The sequence below is a fragment of the Penaeus japonicus genome, unplaced genomic scaffold (genome assembly GCF_977035675.1).
Source record: "Penaeus japonicus unplaced genomic scaffold, GWHDUDI00000001_assembly GWHDUDI00000008, whole genome shotgun sequence".
NCBI classification, from domain to species: Eukaryota; Metazoa; Arthropoda; class Malacostraca; order Decapoda; family Penaeidae; genus Penaeus; species Penaeus japonicus.
In genome coordinates this window covers 8181329-8196328 of record NW_028234410.1, presented here as the reverse complement: position 1 = coordinate 8196328, position 15000 = coordinate 8181329, and the positions used below count along the sequence as shown (strand labels likewise).

The window sequence follows — 15000 nt, the reverse complement described above, 5'->3', positions numbered from 1 at the left end:
TTGGTGTTATCATTAACGGTAGTCGTCTAGTTAACCGGCTGTTCGCTGCATCCCTCATGTGCTGACATCATCATGATGTCACTAATCTTAAAGACACAAGGTTTACGATCTGTGTGACGTCACGTGGAAAAGCCATCTTGTGACGTCATAATTAATGATCCTGAAGATCAGCCAATGGGATGGCACTTGGCACTTACGTCACTGAGCGCGTGGGCCAATCAGCAATCATCAGAGATACTGTGATGAATGAAACAAATGTTGAGAATTCCGTCGGCCGGAACGAGGTTGAAGAAAACAGACGCCCAAACAGGATGGCTTAGTCTACTATTGATCTCATTTTGGGCGGCGTGGCACTTCGGGAGGTTTTTTCGTTTTTTTTCTTCGTTTTGACAGTGGCGGAACTGATGGAAAGAATGTATGTAGGTTTATATGATGGTCGTTGGATAATGATCGTTGTTATGCCGTTCCGAGAATAATTGGTATTGGCATTATTTTGATATTGATATTATTATTACTATTATATTTTTATTTCTATAACCATTACTATTGGTATTGCTATAACTGTTAATACAGATGTTTTATCATTATTATTATTTGTAGTAATAATACAGCAGCAACTATTACTACTACTGTCATAACTTTTTCTTACTATTGTCGTTTTAGTTACTGCTACTACTATTATTATCATCATTACCATTATTTAGATAAAAAGTAACAGAAGTGACGTATACCACTGTCATTAAAGTTTCAGAATGATATCATTATTAATTTCCATCATTGATGCCTTATCGTGCAGAATCAGAACACTACGAACATGCACGTGTGATCCTGCAGGCAAATATACTAAAGCATCCTTCTCTCCCACAGCCCGACGCCTGCAGACACCCGCTTCGCTAAACGGCGGACAGCCTCCACAGCACTCCCAAGCAACCTCCCAGAGTGCCAGTGGTCCTCCCCCGACACAACCCCCGCAAGTGAGCCACCAGTTGCCTCCTCTTGCCTCCACCGTCAGCACTTCGGCAGCAGCTCTTCAGGCCCGGCACCAGACGCTACGGCTACAGCGCCTCCAGGTCGAGCACGAGAGACTGAGGCTTCGACAGCAAGAGATTATTAAAACAGTATGTGTGATTATCCGCTGTCTTTTGTTTTTTTGGACAAAGGCCTTTGTCGTTAAGGACAGTCACTATTCAGTCGTACACAGAGAAGATATTTTGTCAGTCTCTCCTTGTTTTGCGTTAGGGTTTTGAAATTTTTATGAGCGGATTATGATAAAAAAAAAACACTAGTACCTTGGTTGGGATAGGAGACTTAAAAAAGAAAGAAATTAATGCCAGATCAGGAATGCCCATTTTGAACTGAAAGAAATAAACCGGCTCTGTAATGAAAGGTTCACTAGATGTTTCATAAGTATGGCATTGAACATATATACAAAAAGGGATGTATATCAGGGGGTAATAAGTACCATCAAGAAAGACATTCATTTCGACTGAGAGAAAAATATTCTTACTAGCTGCATCATTTACATTCATAAAGCTGTTGATATCTTAGAAGCAGAGAGAGAGAGAGAGAGAGAGAGAGAGAGAGAGAGAGAGAGAGAGAGAGAGAGAGAGAGAGAGAGAGAGAGAGAGAGAGAGAGAGAGAGAGAGAGAGAGAGAGAGAGAGAGAGAGAGAGAGAGAGAGAGAGAGAGAGAGAGAGAGAGAGAGAGAGAGAGAGAGAGAGAGAGAGAGAGAGAGAGAGAGAGAGAGAGAGAGAGAGAGAGAGAGAGAGAGAGAGAGAGAGAGAAGAGAGAGAGAGAGAGAGAGAGAGAGAGAGAGAGAGAGAGAGAGAGAGAGAGAGAGAGAGAGATGGTGAGGGAGGAGAAGGAAAAGGAGAAAGTAAAGGAAAGGTAGGGAGGCCAAGAGGGAGAGGGAGGAGTAGAAAGGAGTGAAAGAGAGAGGGACAGGGAGGAGGGGAAAGAGAAGGAGAGAAAGAGGGAGAGGAAAAAAGAGAAAGGAGAGGAAGGGAGAGAAGAAAGAGAGGGGAGGGTGTAGGAAAGGGAAAGGGAGAGGCATTACTGTTTGGTACAGAGTGGGTGTGGCGGTTTGTGAGTGTTTACATGGCAACATGCCAGGATTAGTAGAGGAGGTAGAGGTAATATTGGTCTGCTGTTAACTCACTGCTCTCCCCATCGACTTGATGTCCTGCTCTTGTTCAGCATGAGTAGCTTTTAGCATGGAAAGGATTCTTATACTTGAAGTTGGCTGTGCCTTTAATTGTCCGAGTGTGTTGAATACGTAATATGAATGGAGAATGATTATTAAGTATGACCATCAGTTAAAAGTCTTTTTTGATTCATAATGAATTGATTTTTTTTTCAGGAACAGTCATTGCGAATGAGTCTGCAAGAAGAAGCAAGACAGCAGCAGGTACAACCTTCACAACAGCCACAACAACCACAACAACCACAACCACAGCAGCAGCAGCAGCAGACAGCACAAACAGTAGCCCAACAGCAGTCCACACAGCAAACCTCACAACAACAGCAGCAAGGTAGTGAGCTGGTGCTGACCTCTGCTGGCCTGACTTTACCCTCGGCCCCGCAGACAGTGACTCCTGTGACCAGCGTGGTCACCACAGCTGCTGACACCTTCATCACTACCACAGACATCCACACGCGGCAGGAGTCAGCAGATAGTGGACTAGGCCTGGGGACCAATTACTCCCTCCCTCATACTCCCGAGGATTTCCTGGCATCAATGGAGGATGTTGAGATCACACCTGATGGTTGGTTGGCAGAGTTTGGTTCATCCCTCCTCCGATGTAGTGTTGCTGCCTTAACTCGAGCAAACTCTTCCCCAGTCTCTGGCTTTTCATTGAACTGTTGATTAGCAAATTTCCTCTGATCTTTACCTATTTACATGTTCATGTATTGTTAGTATTGTAGCCAATAACTTATGGGTAATTGTGATTGATAGAGACAGGGATGGTGTCCTTCAGCTTCAGACTTCTTGAGGATATTGATATAGTTTAGAATTAAGCTAACACATCCTTTACCAAATTAAAAGTTTGGCTGTTCTTAATTTTGGTTTTCAGTTTTATAATACACGCTATTTATAATGCATGCTTTATTTCCATGATAAAGATTAAGGTTTTACATTTAATACAAAGGTTAAAGTTACATTAAGGGTAGATTAATAATGTTCATGGTTCATTATTTAGAGTAATTTATTAAAAAAAAGGTTATTCATGGTTATTTAGAACTGACTTTGCTTTTGAAACCCTTATATATTACAACTATTAATTGCTAAATCTGTCAGTATTTGCTTCTTGTATTTGATGTCTTATACTGAAAAAAAGACATCTGGTACTTATGTCAGGAACTCAGTATTTTAAAACATTAAGTTATTTGGCCTTAAGTTTTCTAATGACTTATATTCCTAACAACAAATCACCCTTATGAGACCTTGATAAAAAAATATATTAAAATACAGTCAGCAAAATAATAGACATCTAAGATACTGCAGAATTAGCATAGAGTATAATGAAAAGGTAGAAACTGAATAGAACTTTTTTTATTATCCGTGCAAGAAGTCGGAAGAGAAATACAGTATGACTGTAGTTTCATTTTCCATCCCAGATTAATTCAGTCAGCAGCCATTAATAATCATTATTTTCATACATGACACTAACAAACACACAGATAGTAGAATTAAGTCAGGAAATGATTGCATCTTTTAGCCAGATTTTAGGATAACATTGATGTTGATAGACTTAGTGTTAGAATTACTAGTATTTAGACTTCTTGATCAAGTAGATAATGTAACTCCACAGTAAGATTGCAAATGTTATCGTAATAGAATCAGATGTGTTGTCTCTAGCATTTTCCCAATATACTGTGTAGTTGGTATTCACTGTAATGTACAATATACTGTTTCCTATATTTGTGTAAAATGTACAGTATTTAATAACTAAAGCATGCTATTACTGTGTTATAGATTCATGAAGATTACTTACTTTACCAGTGAACTTTGAATGTTTGATGTTTATTGTAGTTGTAATTGCAGTTATGTTATTTATTTATTTTTATTTTATTTTCCTTAATTTTATTTTGTATATTGATATTTATTTTTCTAAACATCTTTTTATTTCTTTATCCCTAGTGATTATTCAGTATCACTTTTTTTTTATATGATATTTTTAGTTATTGTTTGAATTGCTATATATTTTTTTAAAGATGATATAAGGCTTGAAGATGGCAACAAATTGAGGAGATTTCAGGGCGGAAAATATTTTTAACAGAAGTTTCTGAGTCTTTATTTAGTTTTTATTGTTATTTGTATATTATTATTTTATTATTATTATTATTTTTGTATTGTATTTTTTATTTATCAATTCATAATATTTTTATTTTTATTTATTGATTGATTGATTGATTTATTTGTTTATTTTTGTTTTGTTTTGTTTTTTGTTTTTGAAGTAATGGTATTTATGATAATAATAATAGTAGTCATAAGCATATTATTTTCAAAATTATTGTTACTAAAATTTACTGCTCTGTATTGATAATTATAGCCATTGATACCTTTAATGACAAATATTCTAATGATAATATTAATTGCTATTATTAAAAGCCTTTTTGGTGCTGGTTTGTATAAGATTATTGTCACTATCATAGTTGGTGATGATATTACAGAACTAATTTTAAATTCTTTGTAGTGTGTTGTGTTGGTGGGGGATTTGTGAATTAACTTTATTTCAAATGTATTTACGGTACTTTTTTATTTGTTTTTATATGGTATCATTTTTGTTTATTTTATGCTTTGTTTATTTTATCACTATTATTATCATTATTATTGTTATTATTATTATCATACTTATTAACATTATCATTATTATTTTTATTTTTATTAGTATTACAATTATTATTATATAATGATAATAATAATTATTATTAGTATTATCATTATAATTATCATCTATAGCATTAATAGTATTTTGAGTTTTTATTTATTTATTTATTATTTTATGTTATTGTATTTTTATGGTTATTTTTTATTATCATAATCAGCTTAATTTATATATCTATTTTTTTATTATTGCAATAGTGTTGTTATTATAATTATGATAATTTCTTTTTCTTTTTTCTTTTTTATACTTTTTTATTTCCCATTATTTTTTTATGATTAGTGAAACTGAATTTTTTATTTATTATTTTTTGCTCTTTCCTTTTTACTGATTTTATAGTCCTTTGTGGCACAATGTCAGAAAGGGATGTTGCAATGTTAAGTGTTTTTATTAGAGAAGTAAGTCTCTCTCTTTCAGGTGTATTTGATCTGCCATTCTTCCTTAATATTCATGATGTAGGACGATTTATATAGGAGTTATTGTTACCGTTCTTGAGATTTATTCTTTGTTCAGATGTGGAAATATAAGATATAGAGGCAGTCAGATGTAAAGTTCAGGAACATGCAGTAGTGATTGTGTGTGTGTGTGTGTGTGTGTGTGTGTGTGTGTGTGTGTGTGTGTGTGTGTGTGTGTGTGTGTTTGTGTTAAATGGATAAACTTTTTTATATTCTTGTTTTTGAACTGGCTCTGTGATTTGCTTAGTTTCTGAGGATGTGCTTAAATATTGAGTATGAGATATAAATTGGTGACAGCAAATAGGAGCTATTTATATGAAGTTATAATGAACAAAGACTAATACCTGAATGAATAAAAGATAAATAAATGAATAACAGATAAAAAGAATTAAAATCCTCTAAGAATAATGACTAGCTTTCCTACATGATGAGAATCTTTATTACAAATATAAACATCAAACCATATTTTACTTTGTAAGGAATCTTCGAGTTCACAACAAAACTTATTGCAACTTGCTCTCATAATTGCAGTTGAGATGAAGACCTCGCCAGCGAACAATATCCTCGAGGCTCCCGAGTTGGAATCCATGGACTCTGAGGACCTTGTGCCGTCAATACAGGTAAGGGAGACAACTTTCTGGTTCTTTCGGCTTATTTTGTTTTATTGATTGTTATTTTTACAATTTGTCTATTTATTTACTTATTTTGAGGGTGTGCATTGAGGATATTCTGTGTTCTATTCCCTGTCATTTATTTTTCCTTAGGCTGTATAATGTGATTAGAATAGTGGAACTTTGTTGTTGTTTTTATTTTACTTGATATCTATTATATATATATATATATATATATATATATATATATATATATATATATATATATATATATAGATATATATATATGTAGATATATATTTATATTTATATCTATTTATCTATCAATCTGTATGTATATATGTATATAGATAGATAGATAGATAGACAGATCTCTATATATGTATATGTGTGTGTATATATATATATATATATATATATATATAATATATATATATATATATATATATATATATATATATATTATATATATATATATTATATATATATATATATATATATATGTATATATATATATGTATATGTATATATATGTATATATATATATATATATATATATATATATATATATATATATATATATATATATATATATATATATATATATATATCCATATCTGTCTATCTCTCTGTCTATCTGTGTGCGTGCGTGTGTGTGTATGTATGTGTTTATATATATGTATATATATATTTATACATTTATCTTTTATGCATTATTTATGAAAAAAACAATATTTTCCTTTTAAAATGCATTTAATGTATGTTAATCTAAAACATTCTTTTCCATCACTGAATTTTGATTTTTTTCTTTACAGCTTAACGATGACCTGTCTACGGATTTCTTAAATGACATGTTGGAGCCCTCCAAAATAGATAATCTCCATACGTGGCTGTAAATGAAGAAACATAATATATAAAAATACGTAAAAGTAGCTCATGCTTCATTAGTGGTGAAAAGACTGACGCCTGGGGACAATTAGCATTAATTAAATATAGTCAGTTGGTTTCTTTGTTTCCTGGTGGCATAGAGTGTACCTCTCAAAGCTGGAATAGGCTAAAAGGTATCTTAGTGTTGATAGAAAGAAATAAAAGTATACCCCATTTAGGCTTTTGTATATAAAAGGCTTGTATGGGAAGTTATACAAAAGAAATGGCCAGGTTACAAATTCCAAAATTTAATATTTTCAGTACCTCACAGGTGTGTGGGTCAGTGTTGTGCAAGGATGTTGAAGTGCTGAAATCATGTAGGTAGAAAATATTAGAAACATGAATGTTCAGTGAGTAATGGTACAATGAAAAGGCAGCCTTAATGTAAGAGTGTGCATGTGAATTTGTGATGGATGCAGGAAGTACCAAAAATTGGGTGTGTTCTGCAACCCAATTGCTCATATATACCTGTGAGGGAATATTCGCCACAAAAAACCAGGCTGTGTGGGTTTCCTGCATAGTTCCGACGCTATGGGGAAAGCTGCGTGTGTGTGTGTGACGAAATCCACAGAACAGTGATAGGGGGAAAGCTTCAGAGATAGACTGTTTTGTGAGAGTCTTAGGCAATGATCCCCATTCTGTATGTGATGGTTCAGTGCCTCTCGACTACCAAGTTATACTCTGTTTCAGTGGAGAGTTCTCGATGGTGGAAACCTCCCGAATCATAGGTTTAAGTTCCATTTTGTGAATACCTTTTTGTGGATTCATGACGTGCATTTAGGACTCTTTTTAATGTACTTGGAGGTCTATCTCATGCCTCTGTCCTCTCCATATATATAGCAAGTGATTCACTACCAATCTTACCGTCCAGTTCTGCCTTGATCAATGAAATATTGCCGGAATTACTCTTGTTACAGAATAACTATATTTATTAATGATAGGTGATATTCATGTAAATAGTGTATGAGGTTATGTTCTTCTTTAAGAATTACTCACTATCTTAATATAATAGATAATATAAATAAATAGTTAAAAAAAGGCATTAAATATTTTTAGATGACAGAGGCAGCTGTTTAACCAATGGAAACAAAAATGTTGATCCCAAATTGAATGGGAATATGATGATCATTGTTTACAATGCACTCAGTGCTCCTTTTTAATTTTCGAGACCGTGGAGCAGTCTGTTGTTTGCATTTTGTTTTGTTGCCGTGTAATGATTATTCTTTTTTTCGTTTTATTGTTTTAGTTTTTGTTTTTCTTTTGGCTGTTATACTCCTTACATCTGTGGCTACCCTAGTTCCTGTAGTGTGAATATGTAAAGCAAAGGCTTGTGACCATGTATAGCCACATATGTTATCTTTACTGGGTTGATATTTTAATATGTTGACAGAGCCAACCCTGAAAAGTATGGATTTGATGGTTATATGTTGTGACAAACGCAAACAAACGTATTGCTCTTATCACTTCTCCCCTCCCAGTGATTGACAAAACCTTACCTGTAGAAGTACATGATATCTCGGTTGCAACACATACGTTGTTAAATGAAGTTATAGACGTCTCACTGAACATAGTAAGGTGTTAGTAGAAGTTTTGTGTTGCCACTGAGAAATAATTTTGTGCTTTGAATCTTTTACAAAATAAAGATTTTTGATTCTTGTTCTCTGAAATTCAGTGCATTGATTGTTGTATTCTTGATAAGTATTTTTGGTGCCTTAAAGAAATATTGTGCCTTGTGCAAATGGCAGTATGTGGTTGGTTAGTTGGAGCAGGAACTAAGGTGTTAGCCAGTCGAGTTTTCCAGCCTTAGTTAACCACACCGTTCATGTACTTAAAACAATGACCATGGTTTAAACTAGGTCAATCAGTCCTTAAACTAGCATTCTTCATAGTTCACCAATCCCTATTATTAATGTGACGTGGGTGGTTTCTGTATCTATTGCGCGGGCGTCTCTGCCTTGCGATTGTGCCAGTTGTCGCTAAAGGGATGGTCTCCCAAATGGAAATGGGATAAATTTTTGTACTGAAAATATGCCATGTCCTCTCTGTATCCCCCATAGCCCTCTGGTCACGTCATCAGTATTTCTAATCCCCCACATCCATCCGCAGTCTGCTCAAGTGATTTATTGGACGTCCCAAGTGCCTTTGTCTGCAGCTGTTTAGTGGCCGTTCAGCTCCTCCCTGGGTCATTAAACTGGTCAAAGGTCGTGACCCAGGTCGTTAGAGGTCACTTTGGCAGCTCTCATGCCACAGATAAATTGTGGCATTAGGTTAAGGTTCATGTTATATGTTAAGGATGAGTAAACACCAAGAGTATACCACACACTTGGTGATTGCTCCGTTATTATCATTATTATTTTATTATTACGTTTATTGCTCCAGTAGACATGAATTTTTACTTATATCAGGAAATGTACATGTTCATTTTTTTATGTTCATAGTATGGTGTCTTTTGTGATATACATCTAGCATGCAATGTTGTTTTTAGTTTTTGTCTTATAGTGGCCATATTTGTTAGTTTTACAATGAGTAGTTAGACACTCAGCGGCAAGGCTCTTGTTTTCAATCTTTTAATGTGGTGAAGGGTTCCTAGTGTAGATTAAAAGAAAAAATATCACAGCTACCAATATTATATTCATATCAAACTTTCTTAGAAGAATAATCCAATGGTAAAGTTTTATACTAATAGAATTAAGGTTATAGCCCAAGTGTTGACTTGTCTTTTTTTACGGTTAATTTGGGCTGCGTCCTTCCCAACCTTTCTTGCACAAGTTTGTGAAGCTCAGTTGCCCTACATACCTTGAGTGAGCAATGTAAGGAGTATTTGCACTCCATGCAAGATTGAGAGAGGGGTCTGCCTGCCTTACCCTTGAAAACCAGGTTGAGTTTCGCAATATTTTGACTGGGAAATGAACCTGAACTGTGAGGCAAACCCTCCTCTGATCTTGACCACAGTTCTCGCTACATTGCTTCAATCAGAGGTCTTGTCTTTCCATGATCCTAGGGATGCTGATTTCACAGACTGACACTTATCAATGTTGCCTTGCTTTGTAAGGTCCTGTTGAAGTCCCAACAATAATTTTTCATTGTACAGTCTATATGGGACTAATATGGGAAATAACCAATGTAATGGGGAAAGGTAGCAAGCCTAGACAGCTGATGCGTGCAAGATTTTTAAAGGACATTTCCAGCTGCTCACCCACTCCTTGTCTCGTCTTATCAGCACACCGCCATATACATCAACCCCCCTGGCTAGAAATGGCTTTAAGATAATCTGCATAGCGACACTGTATTCTTGCTCTACCCCTCAACTATGGTATTAGCTTATAGCTCACAGATCACAATGAAATTTTTGCAGTTCAGGCAGAAAAAAGGAAAGTTAGTGTAGGGACGTTCATACGAAAGATGAACTTTGTGTGAACTATAGGTTGGTTACAAATGTCCTGGGATTGCCCTCAACTTAAACATGCAGGATGCTGCTAACAAATATGACTCCCAAGCTTATTGATATCAGTAAGCACATGATTTGCCATAGTAATGATGGCATAAGTGCCACATCAAACAATTTTCCCTTTTTTTGCCACAATTGTGAATACCGCCCAAGTGCTTATGACGCAAGTGGGGGTGATGGAAGGTCATCCAAAACCCCATGAAATTAAGTGTATGCTGAAGCAATGTAAATAAATTTTATCTTCAAATAACTTATTCTTTCTATACCTGTACTTCAGAATCTTGATTTTTTTTTTTATAGTCTGACAATGATTCAAGGATATGGATATTTTATACATTATGTTAGAATATTGGCTTCTATATTTCACCCTGGAACAGATTAGAAAACCAAAGTTAAGGCTATATTATAAAGATAAAGGTGTTATTCAAATACCTTTGTTGAAGTGCTGATGCAGATAACTTACTAGAATTTGATAGAGTTATAGGTCATGGAAATGAACAGAACGTGAAATATGAATGAGAATAAAAAAGGCTTATAAAGTGAAATGATATAAAAAATGAAATTAATGAAGAGGTGCACTATATCCCATGTCTCAGTTTCTTTAACCAGTTTAGCTGGTAACTTTATAAAAATAAATATCTTATAGAAATGAAAGAGATGATACATTGCCTTACATGCTCAAGGTGAAGCAATGTCATCATTCAAATTATCAGTAAAAAATTACTTAGTAGAGGTGTAATTCAGAACAATACTGATGATTAACTTGAAGACTTTGAGACCACAAGCGCTCCAGCTCAGATCCTCCATTTCATGTCTAATAGAGAAAAGTGTATCTTGAAAAAATCAACAAAATCTATTTCTTTAACCTAAAAGTTTGACAAATCTTCACTGTGGCCTTATTTCTCCAATTTCCGTCATTGAAGATGCTACTTTTTCCCCTCTCACACACAGCCTCAGAATTCATACTAAAATACACATTGCAAATGAAGGAAGATAATGAATTTACTTTGCAGCAATGTGAATATGGTAACAAACAAGTTGATCATCAAAACATCGTTTATTTTGTAGATTTAAATATTCACATTTCTCTTCTTTCTACCTACATTACATGATTCAAGTCAGGTAAAAACTTATGAGTCTTTCTTTGGTAAGTAAATTGATATTCTGAATTCAAACAGGCATGGGTATATGTGTGGTATTTGTGCTTGCAAGACAGATGAGAGCACACACTGCGTATTTTTTGTTTGTGTATTTACGCATTTATGTTTCTAAATAGAAAATAAAAATATAGAAATAAAAGTAAACAATACAACGATAACAATATGTATCACATCGTCTGCCGAGCATTTTGTTATAGCATGGATAGTTGTGCCCTGTGACTCAACAAGAAAAATCCTTTCCATTTATTAGAAACAAAATCTATGTTCTAGTACAAATCAGAAAAAATTCCAGTTTCTCAACATTGCTTTTACTGTTTTCAGTTTATATCAAGGTTGGTTCAACCATCTTGACTACAAACATACATGCATCGTTAACTAAAAAACGAATGTATAAAAATGATGAAGATGGATTATATTAGAGATTATACGACATCTTACCACAATAAAGATCGTCGATGATGGAAATTGAAAAAGAGCGGTGAATTATGGGGGTGTGAGATTTTACATTCCACACAATCTTAACCAAACTATGTATACATTTACACTTTTGTTTTGCCTCCTGATGGATCCTCAAAAACCCACGTATGGCTTTGCAAGGATATGAAAAAATGTCCGTGTCTAAATCGTCCTTCCGGTAAGAAAATGAAAGTCGTCCGCTATTTTGATGTGAAGCATTTCTGCGAAATTTGGTGGCTCTTTCTTTTGAGTTTGGCTGCTATGTAGTAGTTCCAAATTGCAGATGAAGTATTGGCCTAAAGAATGAGTAAAATTTAGGCCTATATTGAGGGAGAAATACCCTGATGAAAAATCTGGTATATTTTTTTCCTTAACACTTTCAATTTCGTTAAAGAAATGAACGTTTACAAAGGGCGAAGGTACGTCAACAAAAACAGTATTAAAAAATAACATACTTTTTAATTAATATCAATTACAAATTATCAACGAGTCACAATTCACTCCAGCCTCTCTTTCGGACTCACACGCACACACACACAGTACACACATATCACTAGGAACAACAAAACCCACTTTCGGGAACCAAGAAGGGATTGCAGAGTAAGTTCAAGAGGAGCTGGAACTCATCCCGGTCCGTCCTGTAGGATGTGTGGAAGGAATCTGCGCAGTTCCACCAGCGGCTCAAGTAAAACGTATCCTGAGACATGTTTGCAGCGTGTAAATATTGGCACTCCTTCAGGCTGGCGAGGTTGAAGGGCAAGAGAGTGTCCCATCGCCACATGCCGGTCGCCCTTGGAGAAAGGAGGAAAAAGTGTCGGATGAGAAACAAATAGAGGGAGAGGGAGAGGGAGAGGGAGAGGGGGAGGGGGAGAGAGAGAAAAAAAGAGAGAGAGAGAGAGAGAGAGAGAGAGAGAGAGAGAGAGAGAGAGAGAGAGAGAGAGAGAGAGAGAGAGAGAGAGAGAGAGAGAGAGAGAGAGAAAGAGAGAAAGCGAGAGAGAAATAACGTAATTACAACCTTAATATATTAAATACCTTAAAATGTTCCATAGCCAGTCATCGAGGATAGGAATAGACCCAGCAAACTGTTGTCTGTATATATTCGTCTTCCAAGCGCTGCTGAGATCGGTACCTTTGATGGCGAGAGGAGATTCGAAATTGAACCCGCGATATCTGTAGACACACCGTTTAGAAATGTTAACAGCGAGTGAATAAGAACAAAAGAAAAAAAAAATACTAACAAAAGAGAAAATTAGGAAGAAAAAATGAGATGAAATCATGCGACCCACAAAGCCCCCGAAAAATCTAATGGTCACCTGCTCTGCGCCCACAGCAAGACGCTCGTTCGGGCCGCCAGGGTCGTGAGAGGCGCGACCAGAGGCCTTGTTAGTCTGTCCATTTCCGTGAAAGGGACCAATTCTCCCTCAAATTGCTTCATCAAGAGGAACCATAAGCCGTAGCCTGGAATATGAAGCAAAATGAAAGGGGTTTGTTGAGGAATGCCACGAGAAAGAGGGAATAGGTAGAATGATTTGAAACTGAGCCCGCCATTGCTAAGATAAACATTCTGGAAGTATTGTACAATTTTATTATTACCAATTCTCTTTTTTCTAGAAATTATGGCAAACGGATTCTTTGAGAATCACTTTCACCGAAGAGATTTATATAACTTCAGAGGATATCATCTAAGCAATTCTAAATATCGATAAATAATACCTTTTATATTGCAATATTGCTCTGCCGCTGACCCCTATTATGAGTTTTAGGGATAATCGGATGAGAAGTGAAAACTGCGACCGCCCGAGCAAGAACAGCATTACTTACAATGTACTTGAATTCATTACTTACGTACTAGGTAACCCACTTTTGCATGCATATATAGACAAAGGAAAAGTAACAAAAAAATAAAATAGTTTCGAGTGAGAATGAACACTCGAACCAATTTTCCTGCACTTACCCACGACTATAACATCGGGGATGGAAGTCGCCTCCGCCCACTCCTGCACGGCAGTGGTAAGGGCGAGGCCTTGATCCAGCGGGTGCCCTCTTTTGGACCCCAGGGGCGCCCACACTAACGTCACTCTCAACACGTACGCCCCTGCATCTCCCGGCGGGCCGTTCGCGCCTTCGGTCTCACGAGAGGAATTCCGTCGGATCGGAAGCGCGTCCTGAGGGCTGCCTTCGGACCCCGGATGATGGCCGATCACTTCGAAGTCCGATGGGTGCACCTGGTGGGTCACGACTGCTTCCTCGAACTCCTGCTTCGACACCTGCGGGCGTGGAACAGGGGTTATGGGGGACTAGTGGGTTGTGGACAACACTTAGTGTTTGATCTAAATTTCTATCTATCTATATCAATCTCTCTCTCTTCATATATATATATATATATATATATATATATATATATATATATATATATATATATATATATATATATATATATAATACACAAACACATACATATATACATATACATATATATATATATATATATATATATATATATATATATATATATATATATATATAAACACATATATATATATATATATATATATATATATATATATATATATATATACATACATATACACATATCTACATAGACACATATATATGACACTGATTTATTTGAACACCGAAACAGATTCTTGCGAAGATTCTACATTCCTATTCTTAAAACCTAAAGAGACCAACCAAGCGACTGACCTCCCGCCCTTCCATCGTGAAGGTGTAATCGAGGCCTCGAGGCAGAATGTGAAGCAGGAGGTGCAACTTGAGCCGCATCTGCGAATCCCCGACCAGGGCGATCCACGTCGTCCTTCCCGCCTGTGCTCGGGCGGCGCTGCACTCCACGAAGGGCGCGTCGCCGTAGTCCCGGATCTGAGGATTCGCCATGGCGTTCGTTTCGTGATGTTTTTTTCTTTTTTTATGATGATGATGATGATGATGATGGTGATGGTGGTGGGGATGATGATGATGATGATGATGATGATGATGATGATGATGATGATGATGGTGGTGGTGGGGATGATGACAATGATGATGATGACGATGATGA

The 15000-nt window shown here is 35.9% G+C and overlaps 2 protein-coding genes across 3 annotated transcripts in view; one reads left to right on the top strand and one right to left on the bottom strand.

Annotated features, from left to right (window-relative positions):
- Positions 1–10576, top strand: part of yki (Transcriptional coactivator yki) — a 175672-nt gene extending 165096 nt beyond the window's left edge. The window contains exons 3-6 of one of the 2 annotated variants that reach the window (XM_086539025.1): positions 868–1118; positions 2359–2530; positions 5872–5960; positions 6767–10576. In XM_086539025.1, coding sequence (XP_086395151.1) covers positions 868–1118; positions 2359–2530; positions 5872–5960; positions 6767–6847 — 593 coding nt within the window. In that variant the 3' untranslated portion in view covers positions 6848–10576. Of the gene's footprint in view, positions 1–867; positions 1119–2358; positions 2765–5871; positions 5961–6766 lie in introns of both variants that reach the window. The other variant, XM_043010515.2, reaches the window with a different exon arrangement.
- A 1805-nt stretch (positions 10577–12381) lies between these two features.
- Positions 12382–15000, bottom strand: part of LOC122256531 (uncharacterized) — a 6226-nt gene continuing 3607 nt past the window's right edge. Inside the window, exons 3-7 of the mRNA XM_043021296.2 lie at positions 14649–14822; positions 13897–14209; positions 13256–13400; positions 12975–13112; positions 12382–12733 (exon numbers count right to left, since the gene is read on the bottom strand). Coding sequence (XP_042877230.2) covers positions 12496–12733; positions 12975–13112; positions 13256–13400; positions 13897–14209; positions 14649–14822 — 1008 coding nt within the window. The 3' untranslated portion in view covers positions 12382–12495. The remainder of the gene's footprint in view (positions 12734–12974; positions 13113–13255; positions 13401–13896; positions 14210–14648; positions 14823–15000) is intronic.